At 41.2% G+C, this 26,423-nt stretch overlaps 1 protein-coding gene across 1 annotated transcript; it reads right to left on the bottom strand.

Annotated features, from left to right (window-relative positions):
- Positions 1–110: 110 nt before the first annotated feature.
- Positions 111–14,167, bottom strand: Zp2 (zona pellucida glycoprotein 2). Its single transcript, XM_012950380.2, has 18 exons — positions 14,106–14,167; positions 13,938–14,017; positions 11,154–11,237; positions 10,702–10,796; positions 8,586–8,735; positions 7,818–7,859; positions 6,888–7,052; positions 5,738–5,834; positions 5,454–5,638; positions 4,652–4,778; positions 3,624–3,805; positions 3,451–3,542; positions 3,228–3,352; positions 2,904–3,093; positions 1,673–1,808; positions 1,504–1,600; positions 1,087–1,164; positions 111–256 (listed from the first exon to the last, which is right to left on the bottom strand). The coding sequence occupies exons 1-18, from the start codon at positions 14,165–14,167 to the stop codon at positions 111–113; spliced, it is 2,133 nt and encodes a 710-aa protein (XP_012805834.1).
- Positions 14,168–26,423: the final 12,256 nt, after the last annotated feature.

Raw genomic sequence — 26,423 nt, 5'->3', positions numbered from 1 at the left:
AGGCACTGTACCCACTCTAAGTAGTAATGACTGAAGGAAACAATCATTCACGGTTAACTAAATGATGGACAGCAAGACATGTGCTTCAGCTTGTTTATTTGCAAGTCTGATCAATGGTTCAATCTCCTAGCTCTTTTCTTTCTCAGGTAACAGATGATGCCTACAGTGACCACCAAGGCCATGAAGGCGGCCACTGAAGCCCCTGTTTTAAACGCAGGATCCTCAGCAACTGCTTGCCCTTTGGCATCCACAACATCTGCAAAGAAAGGAGACATTTGACATGTAAAGTGTATAAACAGTGAGTCGCAGCCATGCACAAAAGTTAAGCCTCGGCGAGCCACTTTGGGAAGCCGGCAACAGGCCATAGCTTCACCTTGTGAGCCAACCTCTTTTCCCCGCTTCACAGCCATGCCTCTCGCTGCCAATGCTACTTATTTTCTCCAGCCTCAAGCTAGAAGTGCTGACAACACCTGGAGAGAGCCTTAGAGTCTCTGCCTGTTTAACACAGTATTCTGAGGCAAACACGACTAGCCATTCTTCAAGTGAGTGGTCTCACAGGTCACTTGGTTAAGGATTTAAAACAGCTTAATTTCACATGCGAGGCCCAAAGTCAAGACTAGGAGTAAGGCATTGGAACCAGGGAGCATTGCAGACTTCAGTTTGGCAGAAGTTAGAGGTACTGATACCTTTCATTCTACCAGAATACTAGAAACATACCCTAAGTTTCTTATACGGAAAGCAAAATTTTTTTAAAGATCTTATGTGGCATTGAAGACCCAAGGATATTAAGCATGAAAGTAGAATTCACATTAACCTACAGGTATACAGGTGAGGTATAAGGCTGGCCCATGAATGAGTCCTGAGTAAGGTAGAGCCATGGTCATAGGTCAGTAGGTACAATACCTGATTCCCCAGGATAAAGAAGCATTCTAAAAGGTCATGCAAAAGATTCCAGCCTCTTTCAGAGAAGGGAGACTATTTTCCTCGTAGATTTGTCATGAAGCATGTGTTATGCAGAAGCGTTTTTGGCATAAAAGCTAGTAACAGGTCCAGGAAAGTATTCCAGGCTTTAAGTTAGACCCATACCTTTGAAGGAAGGTTCCTCTGACAGCATGAGAATGGGTCCTGGGAGACTGACTGTCATTCTGTCCTCTTCAACAGCCTCTGTAGTGGGAGAGTCAAGGCTGCATTTGACCTTCAAAGTGTTCTAGAGAGGTGTGTGAGTGCAATTCTTAAAGCAATCTTGGGATGTTCCATGGAGTTTCCAGCTCCATGTAATTCCGTCTGTGCAGGAGACACCAAGCATAGATTCTCCGAACAGACGTGGGTTTTCAGTGTGTTCAGAGGTAACCAGTACCTGTTCATCAAGCTCACCACATAGGCAAAAGGAAAGTTGGGCTCAGTGAAGGAGCTATACCTATCCATAAAGATCTTCAATGTTAGAGAATTATATATAGCTTATTCTGAGTGAGACTCACAGTAACGGGAACTTTGAATTTTTACCTCGTTTGTTCCTAGATGAGGCAGGGCAAATCACAGAGCACAGAGGGGAGTCGGGAGAGGCTTGACTGCAGATCAAGGCACTGCAGTGGAAGTAGACCTAGGGAGGAAGAGTCAGGTGAAGCAAAATACTCACTTTCAACCTGTCATGGGCAACTTCTTGATCCCTTACCAGGCTAGAGAAACCCTGAGCCTCTGACACGAAGGCAAAGGTCTTCACATCAAACCTCTGAGAGTGGTCAGGATAGGTCTCAGAGGAGCTGGCTGGATGGAAGGTAGTTCTGTAGTTGTCCAGGTCATATTCACAGCTAGGAAGCAGGCACAGGGGTTGGGGGATATCAGTCACAAGCACTCCTGCATGCATGTTCACACGAGTTACATGTAACACCCAGCTGTGGCTATCTCCCTTGTTTTACTCACATTCTTTCTAAAGTGACTGGGCTAATAATAGCCACAAAGTCATAAGATATATATTTGTATTAACATAGAAAACATGTGTATTTATTTGCCAAGTAAATCTATCAAGTTTTACTTATGCCACTTATGATACTAGACCACTTATTTCCACTAGAATTGAGTGTCTGTTATGTCCTTGGTGACAAGACCCCAGGTATTCTATTATGTAGCAGTCAATGGTGCTATTAAGTATATAAAGATATTATGTGGTAAGCACTAAGGTATAAAGACTGAGACCAGGGTAAGGGATAAGGAGGGCCAAGACTGGCCTCATGAAGAAGGGATACTTGGGCAAATTTTCAAAGGTGAAGGAATGAGATGTGAATATACTGGCTATGTAATCTTGAGACAGGAGCATATACCTACAGATGAGGAGCCTGGCAATAGATTCCTATAGTGCTAGGAAAGCTAAGAGGATTCTGTGCAGGCAAGGAATTGGGTAGGACACTGTAAGTGGATACGAACACTTGTGTCCAAAGGTGTATATCATTAAAACCTTACATCATCATCTCATTTCTAGAGAGAAGGGAGAATTTTGGCTCTACCACTTACTCAAATCATTAGCACAGAGCAATATTGAGTGACCTTGTATTTTCTCCTGAAGATGGTTATTTTCTCCTCAGATGGTATGGGTGGGATACACAACACTGAGCATGGTATATGGTAGGGGAACTTCAGTATTTATCCATTTTACTGAGCACCTCTGTCTCCTGGAGGCAGTGGAGTGAAGGTGCCAGGCTCTTGGAAGAGGATCCCATTGCTTAAGATTCCAGGATAACAGGAAAGCAGCATGAGCTATTCTATTAATCCGTGGACTGATGAATAGAAACCAATGACTAATTTAAGGGCTTTGTGACAAAAGAATAAAACTCTTTGAGACTTAGACTTTAATCACTGACATGTCCTGATGGGTTATCTGGGCAATCCTGTGGAATGGGGGTACATACCCATCTACAACAATATGCCACTGGGGGAGAGAGGCAGGGTCCTTGGAGGATGTTGCCCAACAGTCATCCAAGACCAGCTTGATATTGGAATCATCCCTGTTCAGGACGGCTACTTCCATGTAAATTGGCTGGCGGAGGTATCGCACTAGAGGGTACTCTTCCTTCCTGTAGGGTCGTTGGTAGGATTTGTCTGGAATGCAATGGAAACCCCTTCAGGATTTGAGCACATGGTGGCTGTAACATACATGTAAGCATCACTACTGTCCCACCAGCCTGAGGTGTCAGGAAGTTCATCTTCGGGGGAAAATATTTAGTCATTGTTACCTGGGTAGGTTTGTAAGATTAGCACAAGGGGACCATGTTTCACAGAAGCCACTGGAGGAGGAAGACTTTTGATATTGGCATTTAGTAGTAGGCTATCCCTGGTGTAATGGCACTTTACTGTCATTCTGTAAGGTTGTGTGGAGGTGACACAAAGAATTTCATGTTAACAAAATTTCTTTAAACCAAAACTTAAAAAATATCCCAAGTAGCAAGTGTATCACACCTGAACTCACTGTCTCGAAATATGATGCTTGGTGGTAGGTTTTTCCAGAGTGCATGAATTTCATTTTCATAGACAACTTTATCACCTTCAAACTTAAAAGGTTGAAGAAAGTTGGTTAGTAGCTAGTCATTTCAAAGTCAAGTCTTAATCTCTTCCTATCTGTCAGTACTTACTTTCTGTCTTGTTCCACATCCATTCAGAGGTATGTGAAACCTCACGAGGCCCCGAGACTGAGCCTTGAAGATTGGATGGCATGACGAGTTTCCCACCATGAGAGAAGCCAAGTTCAGCGCTGGTCTTGTCTGGTTGCTGTAGATCTCAAAGTTCATAAACCCATCCTGGGTGCATAGCTCACCTGCAACTACATGGAAGTAGAGGTTCAGAGAACATGAACTTGTCAATGTTGTGGTGTCATCTGCCTGCCTGGACGTGTTAGGAAGGCGCAACGGCACCTCTCATCCAGAGACACCGAGTTTGTCTTAAATCTTTGCTTGGGAAAGCTCCTTGGAATCAGCTTGAGTGAAGAGGGGAGATAAACTGCTTTGTGCCATCTCAAGGACAAACCAGGAGCCAGGAGGGGAAAGGTCATTGCTAAAGTAAGGCTATTGTCAGGTGACTTCAGAGGATCAGACCCAAAGTGACTTTATAGTACTTGGCTTGGGTCTCTTTCAGTACAGGTTGAGAGCCAGCCTAGCATTCAAGTTTTAGGTTTTAGATTTTGGGGATTAGAGATGCTAAACTGCAAAATATTATGACATAGGACAGAACACCGATACTCAGTTCCAAGCACTTTGATGAGGGGTACTCAGCTTGACTCACAAACCCCAGGTTGTTTGAGGGGAGCTAGGGGAAGAATGCTTATTGGGCTCAACCTGATGTGAGTAAAGATGAGCAGAGGCAGACGCAAGGCTGAACAAGAAGAAAAGGCCCATGCAGCATTCCTTTGGTGGAAGGGGCACTTTGTAAGAGTTTTGGTAGATACGTTAAAGATCAGACCCTGACAGTATATTCAGATGACTTAAATGTGACAGTCATAGAGATATCTCCCTATGTGAAAGTTTTAGAAAGGTTATACTTGGGTCCCCAACCCTAATATCTGGACTGAGGTTTCTTTGAGCAAGACTCAAACCGAGGTTCTATACATTCCACCCCGCCATACACAAGCCATGGGGAGGACTAGATTTTAATAAAACATTTTTACCTATAGAGACTGGTGACTCACAAGGACACTCGGAATCAGTCACCATGGATAGCATATCCAGTTGGAAGTCAAAGGTCAACTTGAGTGAAGATAAGTAGAACTGATCCAGTGGGCATTTTTCAGAGGACTGAAATGAGATAAGAATGTCAATTACCAGGGAGAAAATAGGAAGTCCACTAAATACTGTCAGAGTACATTCTAGATTTATTTGGTTTCTTTCTAAGCTAGAACAAAAGACCTTATTGCTTCCTCAGATCAGAATGCTTCTCCTGGCAAGAAACATGCCGCTTTAAACTCCTGCCCTGAAGTTGCCAGTAGGGCATGAACTAAAGCTTGTATTTCCAAGTCTCAAGGAAGACCGGGGCATAACCTGCCAAGTCCAAGGAAGAGTCAAAAGGACTCTGTAGATGTTACCAAATGCTACTGCTAAACTGATATAGATTAGACTTTGACATCCTAGCAATTGGTCCAGTCAACACCTCCCTCCTTGAGGACAGTGAGGAACTCTTCTATCTGGACCAAATTCTCCTGTTCTGTAAGAGAACATAACACACTTATGAGTGACAAGTAGATTATATGCCAAATCAACTGAGGAAGTTTGCATGGCAGAAATTAAAGAGATGGTATTAGAACTTGACTTAACGACTTGTATAAAGCAGTCATAGGAGCTTTGAAAAGTTATAAGTCTGTCACCCTGGCAATCAGGGTTTATGGGCAAGGCCTTAGTTTTACATGGATTTTTCACAAGAGAATACTTCATATCAGGCTTTCAGGGCACACAGGGGTTGGTAACAGAACATACTTTTGTCTTCAGAAGAGTTTTGTGGAAATGCAACATCAAGCCATTTGTTTCTTCTCTGTAGATCCCATTGTCAGGCAGTTGGCTCAGGAGGATGTTCCTATTTTCAATGCTCACAGATTTCAGCTTCCCAGGGAATTCTGGTATGGCAAGAGTCATGTGTGTGACATTACAAGCCACAGAAAGATCTGTAAGAAATGATTGACAGAATTTCCATAACCACCCTTGGTTAAGACTTCAGAACCATGCTTCCCCATCACTGAGGCTGCAGCTTCCGGGGACCTCACCCGATACACAAAGAGCTCGTGATGAGAAGGTGATCTTCTGCGCAGGGGAGACAAATGAAAACTTCAGGAACACCATGAAGAGATGACTGGTATTTTTCTGGAGGGTCAGTATGTTTTGAAGACATTAGTTTACTTGATTCTTTAACAATAGTCAAGTCAAGCATACACTCAAGTATTAGCACTGCTTAGCAAAACACCTACATTCTATTTGTGCAACATCATTGAAGTGTTCCAGTCCTAATTTACCCTCTGTAATACCTTGAAACCAGTATATCTGTGGGGATGACCTGCAGCTAATCATTTCTAAGGTGATATGACAAGAATTTCTTTATTCCATGACTATTTCACAGTATCAGTCAGAATATCTGTAGGACCCAGCAATCCAATCATGCCCAATGCAAAGTAAGTCTCAGGCACTGGCACTTTAAGAACAGTTACATGGACCTATCCAAAGTCCAGTCACACATCACTCCATGACAGACATATGTTCTAAGAAATGCAAGCAGATAACTACTCTGCAATAATTATGTGAACCTGGATGGCCTTGCTACTATCACCTAACACAACTGGCAGTGAAGGTTTATGCCAGTGTTCCAGTCACACAAGTGCCAGTGATGCACTTTACTATGTTACTACGGCTGTCACATAACCAAACCAGAAAAACATTTCAGCTCCACTATATTCTTACAGGACCACTGCCACAGGTCAGCGCCGAATTAAACTTCATTTATGTACTTTAACACATTGCTGTACACCCCCATTGGCCTGGAAAGACACCAAAATATAGTAAACTTAAACACAGCACCTAGTTAGGAAGACTAAAGATGTTCTACATTTCACACCTCAAATATTAGAATAGCCTGTAGCAAGGGCCATGTCCATTTTCTTTACTATTGCATTCTTGTCACTTAGTGAAGTGTTTGGCATTAGGATTTGATTTTGAGACAGGGTCTTTCTATGTTACGCAGCCTAGTCTTGTTCTTCCTGCCTTGGCTTCTGAGTGGCTGGAGTTATAGGTGCGTGCCCACTGTGTCCAGCTAAAATACTTGAATTGGTTATACTTCCTATTAATTTGAAGATACAGGATCATTAGATTTAGAATATGAGCCTATTCTTTGATGAGGGGGGTACAAAAGTTTTTCACATCTACCATGTAGTGACTTATTCCAGTGGCATTGAATGGTACATGGAGGTTCATGCTTTGGCTGTCTATTACGAGATTAAACCCTTGTCTTAAGGCGTCCTTCAGGGTCAGGGTGTGGGCTTCTGTGCCATTTCCAACTTCAACAATCCATCCCATACCAGATGTGTCTGCCTGAAGGAAACAAAGTTGTTTAATAGACTGGTGCTCACTTAACCATGAGAGTTCAATGTTGCTTAATGCTTTAACAAATAAAAACTTTATTTAAATGTTATATGGTTTGTGATTTAAAAACTGCTTCTTGGGCTGAAGATATGGCTTAGTTGTTAAGTGCTTGCCTGTGAAGCCTAAGGACACTGGTTCAAGGCTTGAGTCCCCAGGACCCACGTTAGCCAGATGCACAAGGGGGAGCACGCATCTGGAGTTCATTTGCTGTGGCTGGAGGCCCTGGTGCGCCCATTCTCTCTTTGCCTCTTTCTCTGTCACTCTCAAATAAATAAAAATAAATCAAAAAACTGCTTCTTGGGGCTAGAGAAAAGGCCCAACAGTTAAAGGAACTTTCTTGCAAAGCCTAAAGGCCCAGGTTTGATTCCCCAGTACCCACATAAAAGCCAGATGCATCAAGTAGCACATGCATTTGGAGTTCTTTTGCAGTGGCAGGAGGCCCTGGCATGCCCATAGGCTTCTTCCTTCTCTCTCTCTCTCTCTCTCTCAAATAAAAATATTTTTTTAAAGTGCTTCTTAGGCTGGAGAGATAGCTTAGCAGTTAAGGTGTTTGCCTGTAAAGTCAAATGACCCAGGCTCAATTTCCCAGTACCCACATAAGCACAAGGTTGCACATGCATCTGTAGTTTGTTTGCAGTAGCTGGAGGCTCTGGCATGCCCATTCTTTCTATCTGCTCCCCTGAATAAAATAAAAATTAAAAATCAGCTTCTTACCTGACTATCAGCAAATCCAGTGATCATTTGTGGAAATGAAAACTGGAAGGGAAAGAAAAGATTGAGGAGATAGTTTCTGAAGTTATGCCACCTGTCAGTATGTAGGAGACACCCAGAACAAACACTGTCCTTCATGTACCAAGAAGTTTGGCATCCCCATGCAGTAGGAAAACCCTACTGTCATATGTTTCCCCACTGTGTCCTCAGGTTTTACTTCCAAGTTTCTAGTACCAAAATGCAGTTGGAGCATCTCCCCGTCTAGTTCCCAATTAGAAACACAGTTCTTAACTGTGCAGCCTGCATTATATCCACAGAAAATGTATACAAGAAGCCAGGTAGTGCCATCACTGTTATGATAAGCATGAGGTGTTACTTTTAGTGATCTGTTGTCAACCTACATTATATTGGAGTATAGAACTCAAAAGCATGGCCAAGATGTTTTGCTTATTTACCTTATTTTAGCATCTGGGGCAGGGCCTGGAATGTGGTTCAGTTTGTCACATGATTAATGTGATCATAGACCTCATTTGTGCCTTTTCTATTGCTAGACATGGCATGTTCAACACTGTGTACATGCTCAGTCAGTTCTTAGAGCAGGCAAATGCTAATGCTGCTCCATGTTAGACTCAGCAATGGTTGATAAATTATATCATGGTCACAGAGCAAATACAGGCTTGAAATCTGACCAGGTTCTAAGTCCAGTTCTGTCCAGAGCACCATAGTATTTCCCCTGCTGTATCTAAGAGGCAATCAGCTGGCTTCACTTACAGATACGAAGTCCTTCATGCAGACTGTGGATTCTGGAAGCTCGTGAATCTCTTCATGCATAACTGGACAGAAGAACTTGTACACACTTTCCCCGTGTCCTGTGTTGGTACTGTTCTCCTGTACTCTGATGTTCATCTGGTACCCTCCAAGCTGTATTCAAGCAACATAGCAAGGGAAGAGTGAGGGCTGGTTTCTCTGTGGGAAAGAAGATTCTAGACTATGACCCAGCAGAGTAGCAATACCTTCACTTTTACTAAAGTTCCTGAGGTTACCTTATTCCAAGGTCAAGAGACTATAGCTACCCTTTGAGAGTCTAGTGTTGATTCATAGGATAACAAATATTTAGGCATTGGACAAGAGTTTTTATTTTTTCCATTATGTTGACCTCATGTCTGGGGTTTGTGGTGTCAGTTCTGGGTCCTCTACTTACTCTAGGTTACTTAAATACACCCACTGAGCACTTAAGTAGCCACTTGCTGGGTAGAGTCGTCTCATTACCTATGACCTCCAGAAGCTTAGCCTAAAAGTAAGGGTTAGCCACCCATTTTATGGTAGGTTAGTTATATAGTAACTATCTCAGACTCATGTGTATGTGTGTATATACACACACATGTATACACATGATACAGATTATATATGTAAACTATATTTATAAAACTTCAAAACCTATTCTTAGTTCAGGGATTATAGGAGGACCAGAGCTTGAGATTAGAAGATCCCTTTTTTTAAAAAAATTTTTTGGGGGGGAGGAAGGCAGAGAAGAGAAAATGGGCACACCAGAACCTTTCAACCACTGTGAACAAACTCCAGGTGCATGCACCCCTTTGCACAGGTGTGACATTGCATGCTCGCATCACTGTGTCTGGCTATGTGGGACCTGGAGATGCAAACATACATTCTTAGGCTTTTCAGCCAAGTGCCTCGTGTGCTAAGTCATCTCTCCAGCCCAGAAGCCCATTTTAGGAAGAAAAATATTAAGGCACTAGAGATTTGCACAAATGGTATTGATTACTTCACCAGAAGGAAAAAAAAATAAAATCACAGAAAACCTTGTACTTGACAGGTTCAAGCCTGTCCCACAAAGCAGTGGAAGATGGTTTCTACAAGTGAGAAGGCACAATTCCCACAGAAAAGTATGGGAAGACCCTTTTTCCAGTGTCAAATTATGCCAGTCGGGAAAAGAAAGGATTATCCATACCAGATAAGGCCTGTTAGTGTGTCAATTCCCAGGACACACTCTACACCCCACTTAACTGAGATCAGAGTCCTAGTTCCTGATTGCCCAGGTGATTCTCTGCACATGAGGAGCCAGGACTTCTGCTGCAATGGGCTCTTTGTTACTCCTAACAGCTCCGACTGGGCAACTGGCTTGGCGATAGAGAAACCCTTATTGCTTAGAGAATGCTTTCTCTTTAACACCTGTTTTTAGGCTAGGTTCTCTTAGCAAGCACCAGAATAGTCTTCCATTTCACACGCTGGGGAATGGAATTATGGATTAAAGAACTAAAAAGATAGCAGCTGGGTGTGGTGGTACATACCTTTAATCCCAGCACTCGGAGGAAAAGGTAGGAGGATTGCCACGAGTTCAAGGCCACCTTAATATTACATAGTGAATCCCAGGTTATCCTGGGCTAGAGCAAGACCCTACTGTGGAGGGGAGGGGGGTAGAGACAGGTCCACAATTGAGCATTAGCTAGGTCATGTGCCCACTTTCATCTGTGTAGTATCATTCTTTATAGTTGGAGATGGCCTCATCACCCCATTTTCAAACAGGCTAACAGTCTTAGAAAGGCTAGGCTGCTTGCTTGAAATCAAATTCAGGGCTCAATCCCCACATTGGGATTCAACAATAATATTTCAGACCTGTTATGTGGACTTCTCTGGACACTAGAGACTATTAATATTCTTGACTCATAACTACTTTATGCAAGTAGAAGCCCCACCCTAGAGATGTCTTTGGTCATTATCAATCATCCTTTGGGAAGATTAGAAACCAAATACCGATTTTGAAAACCACTGATTTGAAGTCTAAATGCCTAGTTACTTGGTAGTTAACTTGGTAGCTATTAGGTTATTACTGTGTGAATCTGTCCTCTCCTTAAAAGCAATTACTTACCACTCTCTTGGTACAGTTCTCGTATGGGACCTTCAGGGTGAGATTTTCTGGTTCCACGCCATAGACACAATTCAGCATCTTAACTCCTGAAGCATCTATGGAAGTTAGAGCAGGTTAAATGGCCAGCTGAAGACAGAGCCAAGACTCCCCCATGCATGCCTAAGACACTCAAGTCTCTGTACTTGTGGGCTCGATTAGGTAGTAGTACTCAAAATTAAATGCTATGACTTACTGCCCGGAGATCCCCAGGGGATTCTGATACAATGCACACCTCCCACAAAAGACAGGTTTTCTACTCTACGTGGCATCACTCAAGTCTGGGACCTCCATAGCATCAGGGGAGATGGATGTCAATTGCTTTAAAATTTGGGCTCTGTGTACTCACCAAGTTGGTCTTGCACCAAAGGCTTTAAATTAGTTGCAAATAAGATGATGTAGTATGTGTTACCTACCAACCACAGATGGATGCCACATCTCAGCGTCAATACTGCCTAGAAACTTGACTGTTGTTTCATTTTCATCGCAAATGACAGTGCCTGGTGAACGGAGGAAAATGGTTTCTATGAGTGAGAGAAGGCACAACTCCCACAGAAAAGTAGGGGAAGACCCTTCCTTCTCAACAGTGTCAACAAATTATGCCAGTCGAGAAAAGAAAGGATTATCTTTTACCCTCAAGGAGCTCACAAAGTGATGGCAAAGAAAGAAAGGAAAGAAAGGAAAGGAAGGAAAGGAAGGAAAGGAAGGAAAGGAAGGAAAGGAAGGAAAGGAAGGAAAGGAAGGAAAGGAAGGAAAGGAAGGAAAGGAAGGAAAGGAAGGAAAGGAAGGAAAGGAAGGAAAGGAAGGAAAGGAAGGAAAGGAAGGAAAGGAAGGAAAGGAAGGAAAGGAAGGAAAGGAAGGAAAGGAAGGAAAGGAAGGAAAGGAAGGAAAGGAAGGAAAGGAAGGAAAGGAAGGAAAGGAAGGAAAGGAAGGAAAGGAAGGAAAGGAAGGAAAGGAAGGAAAGGAAGGAAAGGAAGGAAAGGAAGGAAAGGAAGGAAAGGAAGGAAAGGAAGGAAAGGAAGGAAAGGAAGGAAAGGAAGGAAAGGAAAGGAAGGAAAGGAAGGAAGGAAAGGAAGGAAAGGAAGGAAAGGAAGGAAAGGAAGGAAAGGAAGGAAAGGAAGGAAAGAAAGGAAAGAAAGGAAAGAAAGGAAAGAAAGGAAAGAAAGGAAAGAAAGGAAAGAAAGGAAAGAAAGGAAAGAAAGGAAAGAAAGGAAAGAAAGGAAAGAAAGGAAAGAAAGGAAAGAAAGGAAAGAAAGGAAAGAAAGGAAAGAAAGGAAAGAAAGGAAAGAAAGAAAGGAAAGAAAGAAAGGAAAGAAAAGAAAGAAAGGAAAGAAAGGAAAGAAAGGAAAGAAAGGAAAGAAAGGAAAGAAAGGAAAGAAAGGAAAGAAAGGAAAGAAAGGAAAGAAAGGAAAGAAAGGAAAGAAAGGAAAGAAAGGAAAGAAAGGAAAGAAAGGAAAGAAAGGAAAGAAAGGAAAGAAAGGAAAGAAAGGAAAGAAAGGAAAGAAAGGAAAGAAAGGAAAGAAAGGAAAGAAAGAAAGGAAAGAAAGAAAGGAAAGAAAGAAAGGAAAGAAAGAAAGGAAAGAAAGAAAGGAAAGAAAGGAAAGAAAGAAAGGAAAGAAAGGAAAGAAAGAAAGGAAAGAAAGAAAGGAAAGAAAGAAAGGAAAGAAAGAAAGGAAAGAAAGAAAGGAAAGAAAGAAAGGAAAGAAAGAAAGGAAAGAAAGAAAGGAAAGAAAGGAAAGAAAGAAAGGAAAGAAAGGAAAGAAAGAAAGGAAAGAAAGAAAGGAAAGAAAGGAAAGAAAGAAAGGAAAGAAAGAAAGGAAAGAAAGAAAGAAAGGAAAGAAAGAAAGGAAAGAAAGAAAGGAAAGAAAGAAAGGAAAGAAAGAAAGGAAAGAAAGAAAGGAAAGAAAGAAAGGAAAGAAAGAAAGGAAAGAAAGAAAGGAAAGAAAGAAAGGAAAGAAAGAAAGGAAAGAAAGAAAGGAAAGAAAGAAAGGAAAGAAAGAAAGGAAAGAAAGAAAGGAAAGAAAGAAAGAAAAGAAAGAAAGGAAAGAAAGAAAGAAAAGAAAGGAAAGAAAGGAAAGAAAGGAAAGAAAGGAAAGAAAGGAAAGAAAGGAAAGAAAGGAAAGAAAGGAAAGAAAGGAAAGAAAGGAAAGAAAGGAAAGAAAGGAAAGAAAGGAAAGAAAGGAAAGAAAGGAAAGAAAGGAAAGAAAGGAAAGAAAGAAAGGAAAGAAAGAAAGAAAGAAAGGAAAGAAAGAAAGAAAGGAAAGAAAGAAAGGAAAGAAAGAAAGGAAAGAAAGAAAGGAAAGAAAGAAAGGAAAGAAAGAAAGGAAAGAAAGAAAGGAAAGAAAGGAAAGAAAGGAAAGAAAGGAAAGAAAGGAAAGAAAGGAAAGAAAGGAAAGAAAGAAAGGAAAGAAAGAAAGGAAAGAAAGAAAGGAAAGAAAGAAAGGAAAGAAAGAAAGGAAAGAAAGAAAGGAAAGAAAGAAAGGAAAGAAAGAAAGGAAAGAAAGAAAGGAAAGAAAGAAAGGAAAGAAAGAAAGGAAAGAAAGAAAGGAAAGAAAGAAAGGAAAGAAAGAAAGGAAAGAAAGAAAGGAAAGAAAGAAAGGAAAGAAAGAAAGGAAAGAAAGAAAGGAAAGAAAGAAAGGAAAGAAAGGAAGAAAGAAAGAAAGAAAGAAAGAAAAAAAAAAAGCACAGCAGACTACAACACACCAAGAGCAGCCAGGAAGTATCAAGTAAACACCCAGGGCTCCCAGGATAAGCCCAGATCAGAGTTAACAAGCAAGTCCACCAAGGCCAGGCTAGAACCTTGAACAAAGATCTGCTGAAGTGGGGATGTAGATGCTCACAGAAGAACAGCGATGGGGAATTGATGTTACTGGTTGTCACGCTGGGGTTACCATAGGACAGGAGGGAGTGAGAAGTAGGGCAGATGTCCTTAACCCTCTTGTTAGCTGACCTAGCAAGCCAACAGGCAGGCAATGGAAAGCCCTAGAGATTTCACAAAGGCAAAAACAGCGGGTGAATCTGAGGGTGGCGCACATCTCAGGTCTCAGCTCTGGAGGCTATGGCAAGTGAATTGCGACCTAGAAGCATGACTGGGACCCTATTGCGAGAGATGGAGCCAGAAGGAAGCCAGGGTCAAGGCATGCTATGTGCAGCCCCGTTTTCTCGGCGGCCACCGAGGTTCTCTCAACCAAGAGGCATACCTGGGAAGGCGGGATTCACCAACTGAGGAAGACTTACTGCATTCACTGAAGTCACCAGGACAAACAAGACAGAAAATGACCTGGAAGAGTCAGACAGCACAACTAAGGACTGATGAACTGAAGCAAGGAAGGCCACTGCACCTTCCTCCCGCACCCAGGATGACTCACATCAGGCCTGCATTGAGGCAGCATGTGGGGCCCCCAGGGCCTCCTCTGGGCCTCCTCGCCATGGTAGAAGGCAGCAGATCAGCCAGGAGACGGTGGGCTGCACCCGGCTGTTATAGCAGCAAATAGGACATGACCCCGCCTTCTCACCACTAGGGGCACCTGGACCTCCAAGGCCCTCCTTAGCCCAGCTTCGAGAGGGACGGGGAAACGAGTGGCACCTGCCCTTCGGGTCACGTGTCGTGCATATTCTGCCAGTTGCTTTTGAAGGTCAGCACCAGGTGAGTGAGTTAGTGTTTTCCCCATAACTTTGGAAGAAATGGAAATCTTTTGAACAAGATATTTGCAATTTCAAAGCATTGAGTGCAATTGCAAAGAAGGGTAGGGCTTCACTGTGAAAGAAACATACCTTGCTCACACCAGTGAGTCTTTCCTTTAATTAACCTCTAGACTCTTGATATATGCGGAGGTGGAAGTCATTCCACTAACATGCTTAAAACACTTAAAAAATTGATTGTGATTTTAAAACAGTATATGTGACTTTACCTGAACATATAAAAGCTTAAACTTACTGCAAAAATCAGAGACAACCGTAAGAAGGGCGTGGTGATATACACCTGCCGGCCAGGCACTCAGGCTGAGGCAGGAGGACTGCAAGGTTGCACGTTAGACTGGGTTACATAGTTAAAAACCTCCAAAAACACCCCCCCCCAACAAGAAAAAGAAAGAAAAGTCATTCGCACTCTTGTTACTGAGTTACTGATGGGATTTAAATACATAACTACAGACTATTCTATAAACACCACATAATTTTAAACAAAAACAAAACCTGGAAATAAAATATATATACACATTTTGAAGCTTCCTGTTACTACTTACAACATGTCCTAACATTTCTGTACCACATATAACCATCTCTGTGCAATCTTTAGGGCTGTGTCGTATTCAATGTTTAGATAAGTCAGCATTTAGCTGTTGCTTCATAGTAGATTTTAAAGGGGTTCTATTTTTTATAATTTTAAATTTAGTGATATTTTTGCTTTGATTTGATTTTGTTTTGTTTCGATTTTGTTTTGTTTGAGGGTCTTGCTTGTGTAGACCAGGCTGGTCTAGAACTCAAAATTCTCCTGCCTCCACCTCCCAAGTGGTATGATTACAAGTGTGTACCATGGCACCTGGATAATATGATGAATATTCTTACACATGTCTGATCCATCCTTAGTATAAACTCCTCAAAATATATTTCCTATATCAAAGTATATAGTAGCTAAATAAGAATGGCATACTGTGTAACACTTAGGAGTTTACATATTGGGAAACTGAGGCAAAGCAACTTTCTAAGCTTGATAATTGAGTGTCAGGACCAAGTTGAGAACTCAGATATCCTGAAACCTGGTTGGTGTATCTTTTTATTATCTCTCACTGCTCTGAGACACCGAATATAATAATCAGACTCTGGGGAAGTCATGGGGATGGCATTTCAATGACTGGTTTATATATTGCCTTCTTGGTATAATTTGAGTAATCTGTTATAGCCATCTAAAGTACCATTGTAGGTTATAATAATGTTGTCCTAATGGCCTTGATCAAAAGACCCACTTGGGATTCTCATTATTATCACAGGTTCCTGGGTCCCAACAACTGCTAACTCACACTCTGGGAGGTAGCACCTGGGCTGAATATGCTCAACAAGACCACAAGTGCTTTTTATAATTAGAAAAATCAGAAAATACCTAGAGGGAGGTAGGCAAAGAATGAGTAGCTACCAGTTGTTAATCTTATCACCGGAATGGATTTATTAGATTAGGTTTTGGTGGAACTTGCGGGGGTGGGGGGTGGGGTAGAGCCAAACATGGATAATCATGGCTTTGGGAGTAGAGGTGGTGAGAAGATGTTAAGAACAGAAGCCTGATAGCATCAGCTGGATATTCAGATTGTTGCCACAAATGTGAAGGTGATTTTTTTTTTTTTTCATAATGACGAGAGGACATTAGGGGAGGGAGAGTGGATCTGAGACTCAGGTCTGCTGAGGAGCTGGTCAGAAAGGTAAAGTGTTAATGTGCTGTTACCAGCCCAGATCTCCCTCTTTCTGTAAGAAGGTAGTGAGTTTTGCCTTAGAAGGAGGCTGAACCTTGGAACTTCTAAGAGGCTAAAGAGCTTCACAGAGGCCCAGAGAAGGGGTCCACTGTGGAGCAGGTACAAGTGATGAGTTCATGGGAAGGAATCTCATCTGCCTCACCTGCCCACCTTGGAAAGCCACTGAACAATGACTCTGGCCCTAGGCAGGTCAGTGTCCAGGACTTTGTTCTAGAAAAGTCTTGCATCTATGCACAGGAGGCAAATGTGATCAGGCAGTGGCTTTGCCATGAGGATGAAATGGCTGCAGCATAGGATGACCTATGAGGAGACTCTCTGGCTCTCCAGCCCTAGAATCACTTTTAATATCTGAAGAATATTCCTTAGTTTATCTCCTTAAAGTTGTCTTCAATTAATATTATCACAATTTTGAAAACTAAGATAGCAGATTTGATATTGAAGTTATGAACTGCTATTTTTATGATCTGCACTTCAGAAATTAAGAACATCTGGCCAAATTCAGCAATGCTAAAACTGAAGACATTCTTTTATGCATACGAACAAGCTAAAACTCCTCAATAAATGCCTTGTGATTAGCAGGAGAGAGTGGCATTGTGATGTGTGGGTGGAGACTGAGAGCCAGAGAAGAGGAGTGGGCCTGTGGTCATAAATTTGCAAATTTAAAAGGGCTGGACAGATGGCTCATCTGTTAAGGCACTTGCTTACAAAGCCTAATGACCCAGGTTTGATTCCCCAGTACCATGCCCTTTCTCTCCTCTCTCTCTCTCTCTCTCTCTCTCTCTCTCTCTCTCTCTCTGTGCTGATAAATAAATATTTTTAAATCGTTGTTGAAAAACTGTGAAAAATACACATTTGAAAGAAACCCTACTTAGGGGCTGGAGAGATGGCTTAGTGATTAAGCACTTGCCTGTGAAGCCTAAGGACCCTGGTTCGAGGCTTGATTCCCCAGGTCCCACGTTAGCCAGATGCACAAGGGGGCGCACGCGTCTGGAGTTCGTTTCCAGTGGCTGGAGGCCCTGGCGCGCCCATACTTTCTCTTTCTGCCTCTTTCTCTCTCTGTCGTTCTCAAATTAATAAATAAAAATAAACAAAAAGAGTGATTCTATAGATTCTTTTGGATCAAGAATGCTGATTGAGGGCTGGAAAGATGGCTTAGCGGTTAAGGCATTTGCTTGCAAAGCCAAAGGATTCCAGTACAATTCTCCAGGACTCACGTAAGTCAGATGCACAAGGAGGTGTGTGTGTCTTGAGCTCCTTTGCAGTGGTTGGAGGTCCTGGCATGCCCATTCTCTCTCTCTTTCTCTTTCTCTCTCTCTCTCTGTTTCTCTCTCTCCCTCTTTCTCTCTCTCAAATAAATAAATATTTTTTTAAAAAAGAATGCTGATTTGAAATCTGTTCACAATAAACCTGGAGTGACAGAGGACTATCAGTATGTTCCCTGGTTTGCTTTTATAAAAGGAAAATGGGGCACTTACATGGGTCTCTAATTTGTGTCTGTATGCAGGCATATACACATACATACCTATTTCCATTGAAAGTCTCATAGGTTCTTCCGGAATGAACAGTGTCATTAGGATGAGGAGGGTGGGGAGAAGACAGTTCAGATGCCAGCTCTCATGGCTGTGCTGGGCATCTACAGTCGTGGTGCACCCTGCTTTTTCTGCATTCTTCCTCTTCTAGGTCTTGTTTTGAGACAGGGTCGTGCTATGTAGCCTAGGCTGAGTTTGTCCTCTTGATCCTCTTCCCTTAGTCTCAAAGTGCCTGGATTACAGGTGTATAGTCACCACAGCTGGCACTCTTCTGGTTTGAAATATATTTAATATTATCCCTGGGGACAGGAATAGACATGCAGGAGAATTAGTACCACCTGATTTTTTTCTCTATTTCCATTTATATAAGAGTAGTAATAAAGAATTAGGGCTGGAGAGATAGCTTAGTGGTTAAGGCACTTGCCTGCAAAGCCAAAAGACTCAGGTTTCATTTCCCAGTACCCATGTAAGTCAGATGCACAGGGTGGTGCATGCACCTGGAATTTGTTTGCAGTGGCATACCTGGCGTACCCATTCTCCCCCGCCTCTCTCTCTCTCAAATAAATTAAATAAAATTTAAAAATCAGAATAAGTTACTATTGTTGCTGTCATTTCTTTGAAATCTGATTTCAGAATGACTTAGAGCTACCATAGAACCAAAGGCTTGTGGGTCAAAACCAATAGTATCCAAGTGAATGCATAAGGAACATGAAGACCCAAGCAAAGTCCACTGCCCTGTCATAAAGTAAAGACACTGTATCTAAAGAGGTTTAGTGATTTTTCCAAGTTCGCTTACCAAGTTAGTATAAGCCAGAACTATAGTGAGAAACCAGGTCTCCTGTGTCCCCAATCCTTCTAATTCATGTTGATTCTTTCTTCTCCTGTCAGTGTGCATGAGGGGGTGTTTTAAAACTCTGTACTTTCTTGCAGCTTACTTAGTTTTAAAAGTACAAGATGGCATTAATTAAAACTTAACAGCATAAGATAAATTAAAAATATACACTTCTACCAGTTATGCTAATACAGATTAAAATAGCTTTCAAATATCAAATGTGAGTTTAACTTGGAAAAATAAGCCTATGTCAATGAGAATGCTTGCGAATGTCATATGGTAGTTCCTCTGACATTTTAAGTATATATTGTTAATATCACAGTCCATTTTGGACCTTTTGACAGATCCAAGTTGAATTAAATCTCCTGATAGCAGTAGGCTCAGAAAATAAAAACAAAACTAGGGCTAAGACTTAGTCAACATGGAAGTATAAAGGTAGGGAAGCTTCCATAAAAGGATGTCAGAGAAGGCTTAGTTCTACATGAAAGCTCATTTATATACAAATTTTAACACATTGCTCTGTAGCTGGTAGCTAGGGCAATGGTTACCACAGTAATAGAAGAATAATTTCTTTAGCAATGTAGCATATTCCTTTTAGTTATGGAATACAAGTACAGTTGTCCCTGGAGACCTGTGGGGGTTAGTTTAGGAGCTTGCTCCCACCTGTCCACATGTCCCCAAAGATACCGGAACCCTCAGACTCTCAAGCTATACATATAAGCTTCACAGACTTGTTGAATATGTGTGAAAATCTCTTGCCCCAGGAACAACAAGCTTTGTGATGCTTGGGAGTTGCACAGGAATGTAGCAAATGGTGACTAGGAAGGCTTCCACATAGATACACTAATATGTGTACTGATGGACCAGCACAGAGGAATATGCATACCAGCTAGGATGTAATCGGTATTAGAGGTATTGAGGGGAATGCTGTCACACTCCAAAGTCATTTGACTATGCCACCTGATGCATGGCAGATTTGGTGTGTGAAGTGCATTGAATGTCATGAGATGCCTTAGGTATGATGAAAGACAACAGATGACTAACTGCCACCGCCAGGGGCAGGAGGAGTGAGGACCAGTATGGGTTGAGATGGACTGGGGAGTTCAAGTGTCCTCAAAGGGCAGCCTAGGAGATGGTCTTAAAGGTAAACATCCAGATTCTATACATTTCCTCAATGTAAGTATTAATGTCGAGTTTAAATAGTAATCTCAACATCATGTAGCCATACTAACCAAGGGCTTTTAATTTCCAACACTATGGGGACCATGTGTTCTGTAGCTAAGCTGCTGGATCATTTCGTTGGTTCATCTTGCTGAAGGAAGGAGGTGAATGAGCAGCTCCCACTCCCTTCAGGGCTGCTCCAGCTTTCCCAAGTTTTGGGGCCAAGTGTGTGTTAGCTCCATCATGAAAGCTGGCAGCTTATCATACAGACAACATTGGAGGTGAAGGACAGGCTTGGTCATTTTTTCTCTGGGTTCTAGTTGTCACAGCAGGTTTGGCTGTGTTCTTTCCATGGCTTCATATGCTTTTTCCTTCCCAATTGCTAGATCTACTGACTTTTGCTCTAATACCAGGTAGAGAGAAAATAGTATTCATGGCAGTTTAACCAGCTCCTGCAATTGTGTAAGTCTAATACCGAGATAAATCCCTTATCCCATTTCACCTGGAGCAACTCCACTTCTCTGATCTAACCTAAGTGCTTGCTCTTATATCACAGGTGGAATTCAGACGGGTGCCCTGACTCCAGGCCCTGCAGTTACTTAGTGATAGGCCTACGAATCAAATCCAAGTCTCCCTTCACTGCTATGCCTTTTACATTTCTCCCTCTGTATTTTTTTCCCCTCTGTTTTAAGAAGTTATTTCTCACATTTGCATAATCTTTAAAACATCTGTCCAGAAAATGTTTCTCCCTTATGTTGAAGTAATGTAACAGCTGAGTCCTGTTAAGGTTCCCTTCCCCATAGCTCTATGATCTTCTTCCTTATTTGGTTCCCATGCTAGTATTCTGAGTCATTCTCAGTTCACAGAGATCACTAGGAAGGAGTAGGCAGTTCTTAAAAACCATACAAGTAGACAAATCTAGGACAAAGGGTAGGGCATTTTGTTAAGAACTATCAAATACAGGTCTTGTGTTGGGCACTGATACATAAATGACCAAGAAAGTAATCTGACCAGGAGGTACAGGCTCCTTGAGATAAGCCTCTCAGCTTGGTAGCCAGTACATACAATACTGATAGAGGCTGGATAGGCTTCTCCCCACCAAGTTCATGGTGAAGCCATAGTCCCCAATATCTCAGAATACTACTGTAGTTGGAGGTAGCATCTTCTCAGGAGTGATGGCATTAAAATGAAGTCTTTACAATAAGCCTTATTGCAATGACTGGTGTCCTTATGAAACAAGGAAATAGGGACTCCCACATGCATAGAGAGAAGACAGTGTGGCTATTTATAGGTCAAGGAGGGAGGCAAAGAACAGACCTTTCTTTCATGGTACCCAGAAAAGCCCTCTTGCTAGCACGCTGATTTCTACTATTTAAACAGCTCACTCCACAACACTTTGTTCTAGCTGGCTTCACAAAGTAGCACAAAGACCAGATGAAAATCCAACTCTGACTATAAGAGATAAACTCTTTGTATTATATCATAATAAGGGTAGAGGAAAATCCCTATATCCTACCTGTCATTCTTGCAGCAGAAAGAGAAGAAGTCTGTAGAGAATTAAATAGTTGTAGATTTGTGGTTGGTAGAAAGAAAAGGAGGACTTTCTCCTTTTTTCCAATTTAGTAGTATTGCTACTAACTCACAGTGACTACTCACTACATATTCAACACAGTACAGTGTACTTTATGCAAAGGAATTTAGTCATTACTTGCAACAACTCTGTGAATAATAATTAGACATTTAATCTCTTCATTTTACTCAGTAGGAACCTAAGAAGCAATTTGCATAAGTTCATGGTAAGAATCAATCTTAGGCTTACAGTCTATTATCAGTGCTGAACCTCAGGACCAGTATTCCCAATCATCACTCCAACCTGGCTTTATTTCAATACAATGATTGGCACTCACACTTGCCTTTCTTCCCACTCCAACTATCAGCTTTGGCAGAGTTGAATGGTTTGGATGTTATTTGGTAATTTCCTAAAAGGTTTTCTAATATCTATTGTGGTAAGTTCTTCCATTGTGAACCAACTTGGCAGCTAATATATGTTCCTAAATGACCATAATGCTCTTAGTTTTAAGCAAGTATTCAAGTCATCCATTTGTATAAGGGACCCACTGGTGGGAAAATTATGTGGATTGACATCTTAAGTCACAGAACCAACACTTAATTAGGAAAGAGCAAAAGTATAATATAAAAAGGACTTGTATCCATCTAACAAAGCCAGTTCATTCAAGTATAAAATTTAAATTCATAGCCCTTGCTTAGACTAGCCAGTATTCAAATTTTAAAGAATTTGTTTTTGGAAGCCTTTATAAAACTCCCCACTGTTACAATGTATGCCATCTGGGATTTAGCATTTATAAAATGTGCAGTAAAGAGATGCCAAGAGATCCCTCATGCAAACCAGATGGTACAATAACAATTCTGTCTTTATTTTCCTGGCAGAAAGATAGGGCTTTGAATGTCTTGAAACTTATGTGAATAAATTAAACCCAATCAATACTTCAGGGACATTACAATTTCAATAGTCAACTTACCCATCTAAATATTTTCTTCAATGTTTTCACTTGGAGAAAAAAAAAAAGCACAGACAATAGTTCCTTTTGATTGCTTCATGCTTGTATTTTTAAAAAATGTTTACCACCAATGACCCTCACTGTGAGAAAGAACACTTCTCCTTATTGTGAGAATAGTGTATGTGTTTTAGAGAAGGAAAGATGTTGCAATCTCTTTTGAACAGGAATATTTCACTTAAATATTGTTGAATAGTTTTATTACTGTACAAAATAGAAAAATACTCATGTAAGTGGCATTTTTCTGGATAATACATTTCATATGTCTTTATTTTTAGATTTCTGATAGGTTTCTCAGAAACCCAAGTTCACATACAAAAGTGTGTCAAAGATGCCTTGTTTTGCCTTTGCCTGGTTCCTGTAAGTTTCCCATGTAACAATAGGACTTTTGTAATCCCGTTTAGTCTTCTTTATTTTCTATTATTGTTTTTATTTTCATTAAAATTCATAATAAGATCTTCATTAGATGAAGTAATCTTGTTAAAAGCAATGTTTCCTCAAACTTTTCTTTTTCTTTATTATGTACAAATGCACTTCTCCAGCACACAAGTGAATTTCTTCTGTAATTAGTCATGAATAGCTTCAAAAAAAAAGTCTGCTTTGAAAATCAGATCTTTTAGGTTATAAAGGTCAATCTCATTACTAAAAATATGTGTTTCTGGGACATACACCCATTTAATTTTTCCAATTAGCAGTGAACACTTTTCAAAACAACAAGGAGGGATGTTTGATTTGAACTTCACTGGGGCTGTTTTGTCCTGGGAGTGGAGTGGAAAAATCAGCTGCCACCAATTTAGGTCTGTTTCTGCTCTCCCTGAGCAAAGGAACACACAAGATTATTTCATAGAATCCCAAGTAAAATCTTCATCAGTGTAGTACTTCCTCTTGGCCAAGATTGGGCCTCCTGGTTAGATAGCACACTTGTTTAGCATATTCAGCTGCAGCTGTATTGGGAGAGGCTGCAAAATCATAAGTACATGGGGCTGGGGAGATAGCTCAGTTTTGCTAAAGTGAGTTCTCCTATTCAAGCAGTTGAACCTGAGTTTCATTTCCAGAACCTACTTTAAAACCAGGTACAACACACATGCCTGTAATCCCAACACTGAGTAGGTGGAGACAAGCAGATCTTTAGAGTTCACTAGCCAATCAGTATAGCCTACTCAGTAAGTTCAAGGCCAGTGAGAGAACCTGTTTCCCAAAAAGGTGGATTGTGTTTCTCTCTCTCACACTCTCTCACTCTTGCAGAAAAGGAGGCAGTCTGTTGGGCTTTCCTAAATACACACACACAAACACACACACACACGCACACACAAATTAACTTCTGCCTACTAGAGTTTCCCACAAAATTTGCTATTTCTTATTTGTTTTCTTTCCTTTGAGAAACATTAGCCCAATTGCCAAGTTGTGCTATGGCCTCTACCTTCATGCATACTCACATGTACGCTCATCTATACACAGTGAGCATGCACAAAACCAGTATATACACACAAAATCAACACAATGACACACTTATAATGGCATTGCTCTGTGTGGAGGAGTATTGGTGAAAGAATCTCTTCAAGTGCTGCTTAGGGATCTTATTAACCCTGGTCTGTCTGTTGTAAAAGTAAATTGTGTCTGGGTAGAAAAATCTTTCCATGTAATGTAGTTCAATGCTGGGGGTAATAATGGGCTGAATTTCTAGAGATGTAAGGAGACAAGGAACAATACCAGCCAGTGGACACAGCTGTCACTGGCAGAATGTTTCCCTAAGGTGACCTGCACTAGTGCAACAGGAATATGGAGAGGTGTGGGGACAGGGTGTGACTCCAATAGGAAGCTAGAGGAGGGTTGTAACTGAGGTTATAGCCACTCAGATGTGATTCTCAAAAGTCTTTCTACTATGGCTATGACAAATATTCTCCTATGAATATCCAAGGGCCCAGCAGCATACTGTTGGAACAGGCTCAAAAATCCTCTATCCTCACAAGTTCAATACATTCAAAATGCAGTCAAAACTCACAAATGCCCAACTGTTGCAAAGATTCCTCATAAGGAGTTACTGTCTATATTATATGAAGATCTATGTTAGTTTTTAAAAATTCACTTCTGGGCTGGAGAGATGGCTTAGCAGTTAAGGTGCTCACCTGTGAAGCCTAAAGACTAATGTTCAACACTCCAGGTCCCAGGTAAGCCAGATGCACAGTGACACAATCATGCAAAGTTGCATGTGCGCATAAGGGGGTGCATGTGACCGGAGTTCGATTGCAGTGGCTGGAAGCTCTGATGTGCCAATTCTCTCTCTCACATACCCTTGCATAAAAAGACGTAGTCTGTTGGGCTTGCCCCCCAAAAAATGTAAAAAGTAACTTTTTTCTACTAGAATTTCCTATAAAATTTGCTATTTCCCATTCATTTTTTTTCCTCTTTGGGAAACATTAGCCCAATTGCCAAGCTATAAGTGCTACAATTCATTCTCTCCTCTCTCTTTCTCTCCTCTCCCTTCCTTCTACATCCCCTCCCTCAATCATAATGCTTATAATTTGTAAAGCCATGTTTTATAGTTTTTAAGGGCTTTATCTTGTTCCTTCTTTACTACTGTAAAGTCATTAATGAGATTATGATCATTAGTGACATTCCCCAATTTCATTCACAAGGAATTAGATGGAGTAACTCACCTCAGATCTTATGGACTCCAGGTCTTCCAGGTCTTCCAAGTTTATCCCTGTTTTTTCAACATCACCTTCAATGATCAAATATGGAGGAGCTTCAGGTCCCCAAAGATTTTCTTCTGCTCCTCTTTCTCCCCTCCCTCCATTTTTCTAAGGAAATTGTCCCAAGGAAATGTCACAAGGTACAAGAATCTTTATCATTCAACAATAAGCCCAGATTTTACTATTTTATTGATGAATTTCAGTTCCAGTTGAAAGGCTTACTAAGGCTAAGCAACTCTTCTAATTCTTCCTTTTCTTCCTCACCATCCGTTTTAAGCTCCTCCTCCCTCATCCTCTTCCTTTCCCTCATTATCATGAGAATCAGCTTCTGATTGTCAACTGGCAAAACTGAATTGATGGTTCAATCATTTAGTCTGTCTTTTAGGATGTAGAATTTTACGGTACCGTTGCCATTTGGGTCCAGTTTTGTGTCCCCAACCCCCACTGATACCCTCCCTCCCTCCCCAACCACCCTACTGCACAGTCCTCAAGATGCTTCTTAGGTATGTCAGCATCTTGGGCAGATTCAGGTTAGGAGCCATAGATGAGTGAGACTATATGACGATTATCTTTTTGTGATTGAGTGAGTTCACTGGGAATGATCTGTTTCAGGTTCGACCATTTTTATTCAAATTTCGTTATGTCATCTTTCCTTACTGCTGTATAGAATTCTATCATGTGGATATTCTACATCTTATTTATCCATTCATCTAATGATGAACATCTGGGTTGATACCAGCTCTTAGCTATTATGACTTGAGCAGCTATAAACATGGTGGAGCAAATCTCTCTGAAATGAGGGGTGGAGTTTTTAGGGTACATGCCCAGTAAGGGAATAACTGGGTCTGTTGGTAACTCTATAGTCAACTTTTTCAGGTGTCTCCATATTGCTTTCCAAAGAGGTTGTACCATCTTACATTCCCACCAACAGTGGATAAGGGTTCCTATTTCTCTACATCCTCCCCAGCATTTGATTTTTTAATGTTTGCTATCCTAACTGGGGTAAGGTGGAATCTCATAGTTGTTTTAATTTGCATTTCCCTGATGATTAGAGATGATGGATATTTTCTTAAGTGTGTGTTTGTCATTTGTATTTCTTCCTCTGAGACTTGCCTGTCCAGTTCTTGGCCTTATTTTGTGAGTGGGTTGTTTGACTTTTTATTATTTAAGTTTTTGAGTTCTTTGTAAATTCACTGGAGAAGGTATGATGAAGACTGACCTTGATCTTCTCCTGTTTCTGTTTCTCTCTCTCTCTCTCCATCTTTTTGAGGTAGGATCTCGATCTAGCTCAGGCTGGCTGACCTGTAATTCACTATGTAGTCTCAGGGTGGCCTTGAACTCAAGGTGATCCTCCTACCTCTGCCTTCCAAGTGCTGGGATTAAGGGTATGTACTACTACACCCGGATCTTCTATCTCTTTTATGTTACTTACC

This window comes from Jaculus jaculus, chromosome 2, assembly GCF_020740685.1.
Source record: "Jaculus jaculus isolate mJacJac1 chromosome 2, mJacJac1.mat.Y.cur, whole genome shotgun sequence".
NCBI lineage: Eukaryota > Metazoa > Chordata > Mammalia > Rodentia > Dipodidae > Jaculus > Jaculus jaculus.
This window is presented reverse-complemented; position numbering and strand designations above follow the sequence as displayed.

Coding starts and splice junctions, on each gene's coding strand:
- Zp2 (XM_012950380.2), bottom strand. CDS start 14,167: ATGGCGAGGAGGCCCAGAGGAGGCCCTGGGGGCCCCACATGCTGCCTC. Junction 7,860..8,585: donor GCATGAAGGACTTCGTATCT/GTAAGTGAAGCC, acceptor TTTCCCTTCCAG/TTTTCATTTCCACAAATGAT. Junction 1,165..1,503: donor CTCATCTAGGAACAAACGAG/GTAAAAATTCAA, acceptor CTCCCACTACAG/AGGCTGTTGAAGAGGACAGA.